This window comes from Rhagoletis pomonella, unplaced genomic scaffold (genome assembly GCF_013731165.1).
Source record: "Rhagoletis pomonella isolate Grant_MI unplaced genomic scaffold, Rhpom_1.0 Rhpom_scaffold_00002, whole genome shotgun sequence".
Classification (NCBI taxonomy): Eukaryota; Metazoa; Arthropoda; class Insecta; order Diptera; family Tephritidae; genus Rhagoletis; species Rhagoletis pomonella.
The window spans coordinates 10,728,017-10,743,624 of NW_023458556.1; the positions used below are offsets into that span (position 1 = coordinate 10,728,017).

Consider the following 15,608-nt stretch of genomic DNA (forward strand, 5'->3'; position numbering starts at 1 on the left):
AGTAACGTTCTGCCAGTACGAAGATAAACAATTAAAACTTCTTAGCATTCGAAATGCACTACCAAATCTACGGTTAGTAACGCTATGTTAAATAGTATGATTTTATGTACGAGTATTAGTATGTATTGACCAACAGATGTCTCATTAAATATGCAGTTTTCCAAATTTACATTCTCCACTTAATATCCCCTGTTTCCATAACGTACTTATCGACCTATAAATCTAGATTTCTACCTTTTTCACACAACACACAAACAAAAACAAAATATCTATTTAGGTAGTAGGTACATATATATGTATGTATATCATTTGGAAACTCACCTTGAAGTTGGCGATTTATTAATGCCGTTAGTCCATGACCTTCCACATTTTTCTTCATAATCAACATTGGTTTGTCTTCTGCATCGTCATAATTGCCCGATGGCAAAAACCCGTTACTTGCTATAGACTCACTCACCTAGCATCAAGTGGAAGACAAATGAAGTGGTACATATATATGTATGTATATAGTAGCAGCACAGTTATGGCACCAACCTGAGTTACTTGCATTAGCTTTTTAACGACATCCCGCCCCAAAATATGATCGAAGACCGATTGTAAAAACGGTTCGGCCATTATAGATAATTTTAATTTGTCACGATGCCAAATAAGAACACGTGACTCTTCCATAGCCATTATAGATACCTGTGAAGATTTAGAAATAAAAATGTGTAAAGGAGGGATGCAAATTCAAAAATCCTTCTTAATCCTATTTAAGTACATACTTGAAAATAATCGTCCGTAGAGACTCCAAACCATTCGGGCGAATCTAGGAACTGATGAGGAAATACTATATGCAAAGCTCTTTGGTTCTGTGATACAACCAATCTGAAAAGGAAAATGTGAAACATTATATATAAATATATGTACTAAATATATATATATACAGTTAGAATTGATTCTACATAAGAATTCTAACGTGTTTTCTTTTTTAAAGTTTCTTGAATCGCAAATCAGGTTAAATAACTATGTTAGAATTCGATTAAGGAATGATTAGAAAAACATAAAACATTAGAAACCAATTAGAATTCAACGTTAGAAGGCGATTAGATATTTAAACTTTTTCTCGATATCGGGTTTTCTAATCGTGCTCTAAACTAAATGTTTGTTCGGTAAATGAGCGAAAACAACATACATCTGAGTCCACTCTAGGACTCATATTGTACATTAGGGGGGGTGGTACTTAAAAATTAAACTAATGATTTTTTTCTGTTTCACCCTCTCAAACAGTAATACCACGGTCACAGATATTACATATAAATTTTGGTCCCGATTGGAGACGGTTAAGGCGTGTCACAAAATCGCCAAAATCGATATTAATAATTTCGAGAATATCACAAATAAATTTTGGTCTCGATTGGAGTCGGTTAAGACGTCTTCCTAGGGTAATCTGAACTTTGCCCCCTGTGCGACACGCCTTAACCTTCTCCAATCGGGACCAAAATTTATATTTGATATCTTCGACAATAGTAGCATCGAAGTAGGGGTTGAGGCTTAGGAAATCTGATGTAAAAATTTGACTCCTACATTTAAGGGTCACCTTATTGTAAATACATACTTATGTATTTATATAACCTATATTTTTACTTACTTCCCAGACAGTACGAGTGATAAGCTATCAACTTTGGTAACTTTCTCCTGTGCATACACCTCCTGGTACTTCAACGATCGTATTAGTTTCATACAATTCAATATCTTTTTGAATTGATGCCTCGTCACGCGGAGTGGCTTAAATAAGCTGGCGTACACCTGCAAGTACATACATATGTCAAATTATTAGTTGAACTAAAAGATTTGTATACACATATTTACATCTGCGCATAAGTAATCGATTAATATTAACCAGTGCCGCCTCGGCTTTGAAGTTTTACATATATTTTACACCGTTAAAAACAAATATTTTTAGCTCGATTAAGATTATTTCCCTGCATATTGAACTGAAAATATTTTGGTAACTACTTTTTCATGACCGATAATCAAATTTCTTTTATATAAAAAAATTGTTATTTTATGTAATAGTAAATACATCAGGCATGTTAAAAAAAATAGTTGGTTAATTTTTAAAGTTAAATATCCCTCATAATTTTAATTTTTGAACATTTCTGAAGAGAAATATTTTTATTCGATCAAAAAATATTTATATACTTTTAACGATTTTATAGCGATTCTACAGAAAATTCGAAAAAATCTGATTTTACTACGTATTTTTCGACCACCCTAATGTACATATGAATGTATAGCATAGCAAAATAGCGATGCTGTTGATTTTATTTTTTCGATTTTTTCATTCTAAAAGTGTGTTTGCATTGTTCAACTTTGCGTTCAACATTTGCGTTCAACTTAGCGCAGGGTTGCACGAAATATCAAAATATGAAAAAATATCAAAATATTCGCCATAAAAAGGTGTTTGCATTGTTCAACTTTGCATTCAACTTTTGGTTGAATGGCCTTTCAACTAATCGCTTTCAACAAAGTTGGTCGCCAGCCAACATTTAGCCATTCAACTTTTTTTTCGTGCAACCCTGCGTTGAGTTGAACGCAAAGTTGAATAATGCAAACACTGCTTAAGCTTGCTATAGTCAGGTGTGAATTTTAAGGGGAGGCTGTTTTGAGCAATAGGCATCACATCAGCTTCACGACTGTGGGTCTACGTAACCGGAATGATCCAGATTTATATCTGGCGAAGGACTGTCACCGCAGGAATACTCCCCAAAAACTATTTGGGGAATTTGTATGCTGTTGCAACAACAACAACAACCAGCTTCACAACTGTACGTAATTTTGACCACCCTTTTGTGCCATTTGTTTTATTGGCCAGTGTTGACGCGCGTGACGAGTACCGAAGAAGATGACGTGGCGTTCTGCACGAGCTTTATACAGGCCGCTTTCGATTCGCCACTGGCGTCGACATAATCAACCACATTTGCTATCATGCGTATGGATCCTTCGACTCAGATATATGTAGATGATTAAATAAAAAAGAAGCGAAAACTGCGTTCATTAAAATTTTTCCGCGGAATTGCAGAGAATGCAGAAATTTGCTCCCTGTTTAGAAGACTTCCCTTTGAGTTCTGAACGAACAAAATACCAATACGTACATACTTATATGGGCAAAACAAATAAATATTTGCATAACTTAATTGAAATTGGTAGGCTTCGAAAGTTGCCAGTCAGCGCTTGCGTATAGGATTGTAAACGAAAATATTTACATCTTGTTGCGCAGCAATTGCAAGCTCATCTCAAATTGCGAATGCAACTGATGTTCTAACAGACATGTATTCGCAATAACACCAAAATCAACACGCAATTAAATTTACATAACGATCGAGCAGATGCAATGTATACATAATTCCTTTAAAGTTCAAGCCGAATGTTTAGATGCAAAAATAAAATAAAATAATGCAAACAAATGCTAATTGATGGATGATGGAAAATTTCTTTCGATTTTTCAGTAATATAATTAAAGTCGAATTTTCCTTAAAAATGCAAGAATTTTCATACAGTAACATGAAACATGCTCTATATGCACATATGTATGACTATATACATATGCGAACATACATACATAAGTATTTGTTGAGATATACATACATATGTATGTAACTCATATACATATACAGTTGTCCACAAAATAATAGGAGTGGGATATTTTAACCTGTTTTGGCTATTTGTCTTTAGTTTATTTAATGTTTCGTATTTTTTTGTAAAAGCCTAGCTGGTAATACAACAAACACCATATAAATAAAAATAATAATAATAATAAAAATAAACATTTTCAAGTTTATACAAAAATTATAAAAATTCTGCAAATTTTCACCAAAATTTCAAACTATTTAACCAGAATCTTTAGAAAATATGTTGGTATGCAGTTTTGTAGCCCATTCAATTCTAGTCTGAAGAAGTGCAAGTTTCAAGCTGCTAAAAAATTCCGTTGATTTTTGAGAATTTTTTCGGTTGAAGGTGTTTCACGTTTTTTCCATACAAAGTATGTTCGACAATTTTCTTTTATATGGGGACAGTGCCAGCAAAAAAAATTGCCAAAAATCAACGGAATTTTTTAGCAGCTTGAAACTTGCACTTCTTCGGACTAGAATTGAATGGGCTATAAAACTGCATACCAGAATTTTCTCTGAAGATTCTGATTAAAAAGTTTGATATTTTGGTGAAAATTTACAGAATTTTAATAATTTTTGTACAAAGGTTGAAATCTGAATTTATTCGTTGTTTGTTGTATACCCAGCTTGACTTTTGTATAAAAATAATAAACATTAAATAAACAAAAGACAAATAGCAAAAACTGACCAAAATAACGCACTCCTATTATTTTGTGGACCACTGTATATACATACATACATATACGATAAAGTGCTGTTAAACATAGCAATGCAACCGCTTTTTGTATGCATTTTGCTGCGAAAGCGAAAGTGTACTTTCTCTTATAAACACCAAAAAACCATTTTTGTAAAGTCACAAAAACCACTTTCAGAAATAAAAATTGCAAGGAGTTACTACCAAATGAAAGAGCGCAAATCGATAAAAATGCTGTCAAACCCATGACTGTTGGCGGTGTGCCGCATTTTTGGCAAGTTTGTGTATAGTTAGAAAAAAATTTGAAAAAGTATGAAAAAATACTTCGACTTAATTTATTCTTCAGATATGGAGGCATTTGAATATTAATGCAATCGACTTTTTATAGAATGTGATTTTCAGCCTACCTTAATGTACATATGTACATACATACATACATAAATTTCTAGTTCCGTACTAGATCTTTATCGCCAAAAACGAACCAGTCCGATAGTAACTAGATCGCCACCAGTTCAAAAGAAACGAGAAGAGGTACTTTTAAAAAACAATTTTAATTTTAGATATCTATGTATATCTAAAATGACGAATTTAGAACTGGTTCGAAACTATAGAAAAAGGGATGCAGAACAAATTAGATCTTATCTGGCGAATTTTGAACTAGTTCGGAACGACCGAAATATTGATGCAGCGGGGGGCTTGTTTACTTTAAATAGATTTTTGCTTGGCGGGCTTTTCGTTTAAATACGCTTTCAGTCTGCACTTCGCAGATGCTTTTTCATAGTTTGGTAATACAAAACTAAAATTTGTGTTAACGTTCTAACATTTTGGGAATCTAACCAATAACAGCCAGAACCTCTGCAAATTCAGCTACAATCAAAGGTATGTAAATGTATTTTCAATTGCCCAATTTCATTTACATTCATTCAAACAAATTTGAGTTTAGCTTGAAAACACATTTCTTTGTAAATAATTAAAAATCGCTACCATGGTAAAACCAGAAAGACTGTTTAAAAATATCTTGTTACTTTTTTCGTCTGTCGATTTTATAGAAAAGGTAATGCAGCGGTGGACGATTTCCAATTCCGATGACATCGCCGTGTTAAATTCGCCAGTTGTTTGCATGTAAAAGAGATTTATCGCGAACTAGTAGCGGGTCTAAATGTACTAGAAGCGCACCAGTTCAGAACTAGAGATTTTCCCCACAGGGAAGTTACATACGTATAAGTATGTGTAGTACATGCATATGCACGGGTGTATTCATTTTCATCTTAAGATGCTTCGGAATATGTAAAAATAATTGAAATAATCCCTAAAGTTCAGCATTAAAATAATAATACAATAATAACACAGGTTTACAAAAAAAAAGTTTATGCATATTAAACAAAAAATGTTCAGGTTTATTCAATGAGTTTTTTACTGCTTGACCTTCAACAGACCACGAACCTGACGTGATGGGGGCTAACGGACCTCGGATTCGCATTCAGCGTGTCGAATAACATAGGAATATATAAGTTTAGTTTAATATGCATAAACTTTTTTTTTGTAAACCTGTGAATTAATTGGGTTTTTTTTTTAATTCAGAAGAAAAAGTTCTTTTTTGCCAAATTCGATAAGCATGCCTTCTACCACACCGTGTGACAATACTTCTTAGTTATTTATACAAATGTAGTGAATCTCCGTTTTTAGTTTTTTATGCGCCCTATTGAAGGTTAAAAAAATAAAAATAAAAAAAATCTCTTCTAATTTTTTATTCCAAGTAACCTTAGTAACATATGCATACATCTTCGTGTTCAAACCCCTTTCCTGTTTGCTTTATACGGCAGAGAAAGCAAACAACAAAGGTACGCAGCAGCTTTCCCACAGTCACCACCAACACTTCAAAGCCTAGTTCCTCTCACAAAAGTTTAATGAACAGGGAGGTCGTTTTTTCCCTCGAGCAGTCATCTTACCGCCCAGCCAACAGCTTCGGTTCAGATTGCTGTGTCATGCTTGATGGCTTGCAATAGTACTAAGAACTTCCCCAGAGTAAACGTCTCCAAAGCCACCGTCTAAATCCGACGTACTGATCGTCAACTGGCCACCACGTCGATCAGAGAAGAGGGACTTCCTGTAGGAGTAAGAGAAATTTCTATAGGCAACACTAATAATTCTGGATTTTGACTTTGAATCGTACGGAAAAGCACAGATTGGTAGGTGCCAACGTCTGGTGCAGGAAGTACCAGTAACGGCACCGAAAAGTGACAAAGCATCTAGACTTGCTACTTTGCTGTGATCGCAAGGCAGTGATCGATAAAATGGCCCAAGTCAAAGAGCTCGCCGGAAGGTGGTTGCAACTCGAGGTATCCCTTAACAAAATAGAGGGAGATTGGACACCAACGAACCCAGCGTAAATATTGGAGATGCTCCAAGAGTCTAACCCAGTTATATGCACGCGCAATTGGAGAGTGAACAAGCGAAGCAAGAGGATCGATTTTTTCTCAACACGCTTAGATTTTTGGTATACTGATTTCGAAAACCGATTTCAGATCGTTAGAATTAGATTTAATTTGAAGTTGTTTAACCAAATAACTGTTGTGTAAGAAATTAACAGTTTTACTAATTTTTTTTAGCTCGCCAATTGTGTATCTATGTTTTAAGTACATACATACTTCCATATGCATGCAAGCCGGATACTTACGGTACATGCATGCTGTTGTAAAATATATATTGAATCTATTGTAATTGTAAGCATTTATGATCATCAAAATGACACAAGACTGAATGGATCCAAAATGTGTTTGTTTCAAATTCGCTTGTTTAGCGCGAAATGGCAAACAGTGAACTGGCAACAAAACAATAATAACAAAAATATTGGCTGCAGTAAGCAAAGCGTCATTAAAAATCAAATTACCTCCAAACGAAATAAAATATTACATACTAACCAACCAACAATAACGTGAACGACTACGATGACACTACAGGCAAGCGAAACAGAACGATTTCTGAAGATCCGCAACGGTGCTCATAACAACACCGCAGACATCACTGATAATACCAGAGTCACGTACGCCACTCGCAACCGGCCAATGATCCAACGATACAAGCGTCCAGCAACAGAAATTACCAATACCAAGCCATCATCCACAATCGCCGCCAGTATATCCAGCCAGCATTTCTCACCCTGAGCAATCTTATAAGCCTGAGAACGAATATAAACTGAGCAATTTGATCCAATGCAGCTGGAGCGTAAAACAATTAGCAGAGATTCTCACGCAATGACCATCTGCAATAGCGAAACTGCAACCGACAACTACTCTGCATCCTTTATCAACGACTTAACCACCCACTTAGGTGGCTGAGCATAGTTTTTGCATAATACATATGTAGTATGAATGAGCGAGGCTTACAGCTTAAAGGCGCTTGTGCATACGTGTGGGTTAATGCCCATGAATAAACAAAAGTGTTCGGGTATCTGTGGATCAGTATACCTTATGCACATATGTATGTACATACATAGGTATTACGTACAAATGTACCAATAAAATTTTGTAAATGCACTCAGCGCAAGCCACGTTTTCAAAAAGAGGTAGAAAGCTCTACGTATCTACATACATACATATGTACCAAGTATATGAGTAACTGAGAATATGACATATGTATGTGAAAGAACAATGACAATAACTTTATAAAACTTGTACGAAATGAGAACAGGATGTCAGCACCAGATCAAAGGAGCTTATTTCGCATCTGATTATACTCCCACTAACCTACTAATAAATATCTATCTTGGACATTCTACAAGTAATAATTTACCACCACTGTGACTACTGTATACATACATATATAATTGTTGTGAACAGCTGATATTCCATAAAATATTCGAATTCACTCCGCAATATATCATGAAAAACTGAAAAAGCTTTCATAACATATCCTCCCCATTCTGTGTTAATCTCGCATATGTTACAGAGTAAATGTTCAGTTAGTCTAGACTTAACTTACGTAAGAAATCGTCAATGAGTACACAATACATCAACTTATAATAAATAGGTTACGTTAAGTAAATTAAGTCTAGACTAACTGAACCTTAAGTCGAGAGTATGTACGAAAAAATGTTTATTTTCTTCCACTAGAATACAATACATGAGTTTTTTTACTTATTATTTCCGGTTCTACAAACTAAAACTAATGAGTAAACGAGAAAAAAACAGTTTTAAGCGCTCATATAAGCACTAAAACATTAGTTAATATGCTTGCAAATATGCACGGAAAACCACGAAAAAAAAAATAATAGAAATCGGCGCTAGTCCTTTGAATTTTTTTTTTGATTTTAAATTTTGGTATCCAAGCGGAAATGCAATTGAAGTTACGAGTTAATAAAAATCAAGTCTGTTTTTAAGTTATTATTTGTAAACATTTCTTTACGGATAAAAAAAAAAACACGCTCAAGAAAAATTCATTTAGCCAAACGGAGTTCTTAACAAATATGCTGCGTTTTCCACTATGGTTTTCTAAAGTTTTTTTTTGTGAAGAGCACAAGACCGCACTTGTTTTCAACAGAAATACGATACTCCCTTACGCGTACACCCTTGTTTTCTTAAATATTTACAAAGTTTCGCAAGCTATAATTTTTTTAGTTATTTTTGTACAAATATATGGTTCATACCATAAACAAAATCATATAAATCAAAGTTTCAAACTATATACAAAATTAATGAAAATTTAACGAGTTTTCATCAAAATTTTGAACTTTTCACTCAGCTTTTTTTTATTCTTTATATTTAGTTTTATAAATATTATAGCCAATTTTATCTTAGTATAACCATGTACAAATTTGGAGTGGCAAAGAAATCGTGTTGATTCTTAATAATTTTTTTTTTCTCTAGGCATTCTCCCCATACAAAGTATGAGCGAATTTTTTTTTATATGAAAGAAAATACGTAGAGCTGTATATGCCATTTCTATTATTTGGCAAGGAAAAAGTGAGACAGCAGGCAGCTAAAATATCAGATGTCAAAGCTCCTTGGACACTACTTTTCAGATGTGTGCTACAAACATTCATTCATTTATGTATATGAAAGGATCAAGTCAATTTAAAAGCCCAACGAATATACCTACATATAAACATATTCATTTAAGTAACCTCTAAGAGTCGTAGTAGGTGGGCCGAGAGCTACTATTTAGCAAGCACGAAAATATTTGTTTAAGCTGTTGATCTAAGCAATATCAGAAGAGCTAAAGAGTCAGATCCATACTCTTTGCAATATGTGTAAGTACTTATGTACATATGTACTTGTCTCTGTATTAATGTATGTATGTACTTTGGTAATACGGTTGCTTAGAGCGTAATAGTAAATATATGTTTAAAATTACCCGGCAGGGAGATCCCGCACAAAAGAAATTCTCAAAAAAATACAGTTAAATATTAAATGGACTAAGAAGCTCCATTGAATTATTTTTAGGTTCGGTATTGAAATTAATTCAGTGTTAACATTACAACGACCCACAAAGAGTATTTGCATAAAAAACCGGTCAAAATTTACATTTACCAACTTTGCTTAAAGTCCAGTTAAACACACTATTCCTAAATCTAAATAACCGATCTATTGAAAGGTAGCCAATGTTTTGATCGCTTTTTTTTGTTCCCGACGAGTTCAATCGTTGTACTTCTTTCTTTGGTAATTGTGTTTTTGTAAATACCTATTTCAACAAACAACTTTTGGACATGGTTACCTCTCTTAATTGAAACTTAATTTAAATGAATTGCAGATGAGTGGTGAGCTTAGTAATATAGCTATATTGTGTAAACTAAATTTGATCAAGATCAGATGACATTTACAATTTTCGCACACAAGGGTTAAGAAATTTAAAGTTTTCTTTTCCTGAGCTCGGAGCTTCTTTACCAATTTCGCCCACAATCAAGACTGGGGCGCAAGCAGCTCTTCTAAAGTGGAGAGGCTGACTTTACTACTACGCATAATGAACTATTCTCATTAATACCTAAACTGCAAGGAATTCTTTGATGAGGCCTGGATGGGCAAAGGATTCCTGACAGAGTTATATCTTGCGAAATAATTTAATAGCAGCATATGCACGAGTTTTTTACGCGTATAGGCCTGTATGCAGCTCTCAAGAAAAGCAAAAACTCCATATAAAATGACGTACAAGAAATGGCTAAGAAATTTTCTTGAGTCAAATTTCCTTAAGGCAGTACGCAGTTCTTAAGAAATTTACTACGCTCTCTACTACGGCTTTCTAAAGTTTTTTGTGAAAAAAGAGCACAAGGCAACCCAGGTTTGCAACAGAAATATATGCCCGTTCCATTATTTCTTGAGGAAAGAGTGAGGCAACAGGCTGTGAAGTATCAAAAATGTCAAAATTCCTTGGACACACACACGAAATAATGGCAATTTTTTCTTGAACGTTTTCTTGAGAGCTGCATACAGGGCTTATGCTATTAAAGTCAACCTCCTTCGACTCTTCCGCAGAAGTCCCAATCGAACTACTTAAATTTACTTGGCATTGGGAGTTTTTTAGTCGATAGACTTAAGGTAGGTACATATGTATGTATACCTTATCGTGCGATGATAACAAAACTTTGTACTCTTGATATACATACATGTGTCTGTATTAGTGAATGTAGTTTATATAAATATATGTATGCATATGTTTTTGGTGGTCATCCTGCAAACTTATTGACTCACATTTAGATTAACAACTTTTTGCGATACTTTTTAGCATGACATTGATAAATGACCGCTTGATTTGATAATGTTGATAACCAATTTCATTGCACTCATTCTGTCTAAGTAAAAATTCCATTCAAAATAATTAAATGCAACAACAATGAAATAACAGTTACCAAAGTACTTATAGATTCCAAATGGCACAATAGAAGCACCAAGCGTGAAAGCGTGCCTTTTCTCACGTGAGCCATAGACCCTAGCAGCTTTTAACTTATCGCCAAAAGTCTGCGAATGAAACATTTGTTTATCTAAATCGCTACCAACGCAAGGTAAACTATTTCAAAAATTTCACAGAAAATTTCATAAACAATGCAGGCGACGTCGTATGACGTCCAATCGCCAACGTCATAGCCATATTCCATTTTACTAAACGCGCTCATATGATCTCTGTTGGTTGGTCTCGTGGCCGCATTTGCCCCCAAAACATCTACGAGTATTGTTATTGTGTTAATACTTACGTAAATATTTACTTTTGTGAATATTAATGTATGTACATTGGACTGCATCACCAAAAAAAGTTGCGGTTTTTCTGCCGGGATTACAAAATTTATTATATTCTAAGACGTCCACCAAAATATTTCGAAAAAATATTAAGATTTAAGCAAGCTGAACCGATTTGAAAATACCTCGAAAAATAAAGCTTTTTATGACTAAAAATAGTTTCTTAAACAACTTTTTGAAAAAGGTCCCCTCAGATGACAAAACAGATTAGGCTTAGAAAATCTGCATAGAAACATTTGAAAATCTTTTCAACGGAATCGTTATCAGGGCTGCCAACTTGGCTCAAACCGTGCCATTTTTGGCCCTATTTTACATCAAATGGCACTGCCAAAATGGCACTTTTAAAAAATAGTAATATTTGCGCTTACATATTTTTCTCAACTAAACTTTTCTAATTTCTAAAGATTATTCAACTGGTTTATCTTATTTTGGCATTGCACTTTTGTTTTAGAAATGTAGTTCTTATTTTATTGGTAAATGGGAAGGATTAAAAAGGATGGCACCTTTTTTGGCACTTTGTTTCTCTATTTGGCACATTTTGGCACTTTTTTTTCACCAAAATGGCACTTCAAAGCTAAGGACAGTTGGCCGCCCTGATCGTAATAATGAGTTTTTCAAAGAATAATTTACGAAAAACTTAAATATACGGGCCAAAACTATTCTGATTTAGACTTATGTGGTCTCAGTAGAAAGGTATTTTCCCACTATTTTTATTTATGTGCAAAAAAAGTCATCCGTGTCCCAATTTTTTCTTTTCAAATACCAACACATCTTAATTCAACTTTGAATGATGTTCGTTCATCCTACCTTTCTCTTTCATCCTTTGAATGAGTTTATTAGCAAAGAAATAAAAAGGGTGAGAAAATACCTTTCCACCGACACCTCTTAACTCTAAATCAGAAGAGTTCAGGTTCCGTTATTCAAGTTTTTCTTATACCACTCTTTGAAAAAAGTTAAAAACAGCATCAAAAATCTCATTATTACGATTCCGTTAAAATTTTTTTTATTTTTTAAAAATATTTTTACGTAAATTTTTTAAGCTTAAACCGTTTTATTGTTTGAGGGAATTTTTTCAAAAAACATCTCTAGGGAACTATTTTTATTCATAAAAAACTCCATTTTTGGAAGTCCAGCTCGCTTAAATCTTAATATTTTTCCGAAATATTTTGGTGGACGTCTTCAAATATAATAGGTTTTATAATTCCAATGGAAAAACAGTGCCGATTTTTTTTTTTTTTTTCGTATGGGGAGTGATGCAGTCTAATGTACATAATATATACCTATACTATACATAGTAGATATATTTTCACAAATGTTTAGCGACGTTGCTGTGGGAATATTTTCATGGGTGTGATGTAAATATGTACAAATGCATGTATGTATTTATGTATGAATTAGCAACGCCCATGACACAACGATCGTAAAACAATAAAAAAAAGTAGATGCGCTTCTAAATTGATGAATAGCAATCGCTTCTGCCTTGAATGTACGATATGTTGGCGCACAGCTTCAAAAAATATTTTCGGTTGTTCATTAACAAATAAAAAGCAAAGGCAACCCCTTCATTAATAGGTAAGTACTAGCTAACCCGGCGCGCTGCTCCTACGAAAGTATGAAAAAATAAATATCTGACCATCAGAAACTTATTGCAATGCTTGTGAAAAGGCCTATTTTTTATTCTTTGTTTGGCTACATTGAGCGTAATAGAACAAATTGCCTTGCTACAGAGCATGCAAAGCTGAAACAGATGGAAAATATTTCGTCACACCTACGGGTGAAAAGGTGCCAAGTCCATTTTTTTTTTTAAATTGTTCAGTAGAAACGAAAAATTTATGTAGTTTCGTATTACCTGCCATTCTGCATCAAGAACTAAATTTTGAGAAAAAAAATGGACTTTGCACCTTTTCACCTACAGGTAGCGATTTATGCCGATATGTAGGAGTAAACTTTCTCGAGGGCAAATTACACAGCGTGGCAAGATTGATTTAGGTTAAATTATACGCGCAGCTCTGATAGGAGTTCACTTGAAGCCGCATGTCTATAAACCATTCGGCTTTTCTTGCAAATCCTACCAGACATTCTATGGTAGAGGTTTCCCTAAGCTCCCTGGATTCGATTCCCTGATCTGATTATCAGAAAATTCATCTCTACAGCTTCTGCAGAAATCGTTATGCGGCGCTCCGAACCTGGCAGCCATGTGTCCATAGGTCTAGTGTTCCTGTGAGAAGCCTAACATTTGGCTTTCGTCGATCAGTGGTCAGAGTGAGCGCGATACAAGGCCGTCGTGTAGATTAGTCCACCTGCTGTTGGTAGCTGTTCTGGACATCTTCTCAACTTCTGAAGATAGGAATCCCAGGGGAGTTTTTATGGTCTGAACTGCTTGCCTTAATCCCATCTCAAATCCCTTTCTATCGCACTCGCGCCATTCCTCATTTCCCTGAATATGATTGAAGCTTTGCAAAGTTATTACAAAGCTTAATGTGAATTAGAATAAAATCAGGCTGTAAATGCTGCTTCTAAAACCATCTCAATTTCAGTATTGAGTATTTTTTGAACGAAACTACTCCCCTTTAACGCCCTGTTTTATTTAAAACCCTTTTACTAAATGCCAACAAATGAACGAACTCACTAATGACCAGAAGCTATTTTCAACGCATACTTACATATGTGTGTGTGTGTGCATATGTATGTATGTACATACACCGTGGGAAAATGTCTTGTCCTCAAAATGCGTCACAAGCAAAACACGAAAAACTTTTTGGGGATTCATTTATTCCAGAAATTGAGTAGATGAAATGGAAATTTAGAATCCCCTTAAGTTTTCTACAGACTTATGTTTGTCTTTACATACATACGTATGCATGTAGCTCATAATCTTTTGTTTTACAGAATCTTTTTCGTTGCTAATATTGACATCGGAGTACTAAGCAATAAGCACGTACTGATATAAAATTAAAACTAGATACAATTTTAAGTTTTCGGACTTCATAAGAATGATAATTTTTTAACCAATCGAAGCCTATCCAAAGAAATTAAATATGTACATATGTTTAGGCGGTATACATGCCGTAGGAAAATTGGTCCCCAGATATTTGAAATGTTTTTAAAAACAAACATACATATTTACATAAGAACTGAAAAAATGTTGAATAGATCCGTTGTTGTCTTTGAGAAAAAAAACAAAAGATTTTGAGGAATGCTGCTGAAGTGACAACTCTTCGTGAATCTGGGTCTTTCGGCGTTTGATTTCTAAAAACCAATCTCATGTCCTTTCCTCGCACCTCGTCAGCTGTCTTGTTTCCCGGTTATAAAGGAAACCCAGTACAGGCAGCCCCGATGTAGAAAAGTCCCTCTGCTCGCGGACAACTGTCTGTTCCTGTTTGTACCTGTCTTTGTTTGGGTTTGTTGTTGCAATTTTGATCCCCCCTCATTATTCTCTCGCATCCTATTTACTTTAGTGGTGCGTGCGAAGCCACACGGCGGCTGGCGAGCCTAGCCTAGCCTAACCTTGACAGGAACCAGTGCATTTTACTGAAACAGGTATTGTAGCTATTTTCGATATCCTAGGTTAGAATGGTGACGGAGAAACTATTACGCCCAAGTAGTAGCTAAGTGTCATTTTTATAATGATACCTATTCTAAAAGCATTTCGCAGCATAAGACAGCTCCATCTGCCAGCAGTGCTGACAAGCTTTTTGTGTAAATTTCAGAAGCACTACAACGGTGTGGAGAGCTGAAAATTTTCCACTGCAAATTCTTTCTGGTTCATTCGCCATAAATCTATATAAATATTATGTATGTATGTATATTGGTGACTACCATAGCAAAATTTTAAATTGAATCTCGCAAATTATTTTGATTTCATTCATTCTTCTATCGGTCCTAATTTGTCCAAATAAACGATGCACTTAAGAAAATTTAGAAAGGAAACAGATGAGTTTTGAACTATGAATTTCAATTATTTTTTACATAGTTCATGATTGGAGTGTACTATGTACATATGCATATGCATGTATATGTACAAATTGCTACAAT

The 15,608-nt window shown here is 34.5% G+C and overlaps 1 protein-coding gene across 2 annotated transcripts in view; it reads right to left on the reverse strand.

Moving 5' to 3' along the window:
* Window positions 1-15,608, reverse strand: part of LOC118733069 (popeye domain-containing 2-like) — a 21,678-nt gene continuing 6,070 nt past the window's right edge. The window contains exons 1-6 of one of the 2 annotated variants that reach the window (XM_036462259.1): window positions 7,273-7,372; window positions 1,631-1,788; window positions 765-867; window positions 535-684; window positions 322-457; window positions 1-234 (exon numbers count right to left, since the gene is read on the reverse strand). In XM_036462259.1, coding sequence (XP_036318152.1) covers window positions 215-234; window positions 322-457; window positions 535-684; window positions 765-867; window positions 1,631-1,722 — 501 coding nt within the window. In that variant the 5' untranslated portion in view covers window positions 1,723-1,788; window positions 7,273-7,372 and the 3' untranslated portion in view covers window positions 1-214. Of the gene's footprint in view, window positions 235-321; window positions 458-534; window positions 685-764; window positions 868-1,630; window positions 1,789-7,272; window positions 7,373-15,608 lie in introns of those variants that run through there. The other variant, XM_036462260.1, reaches the window with a different exon arrangement.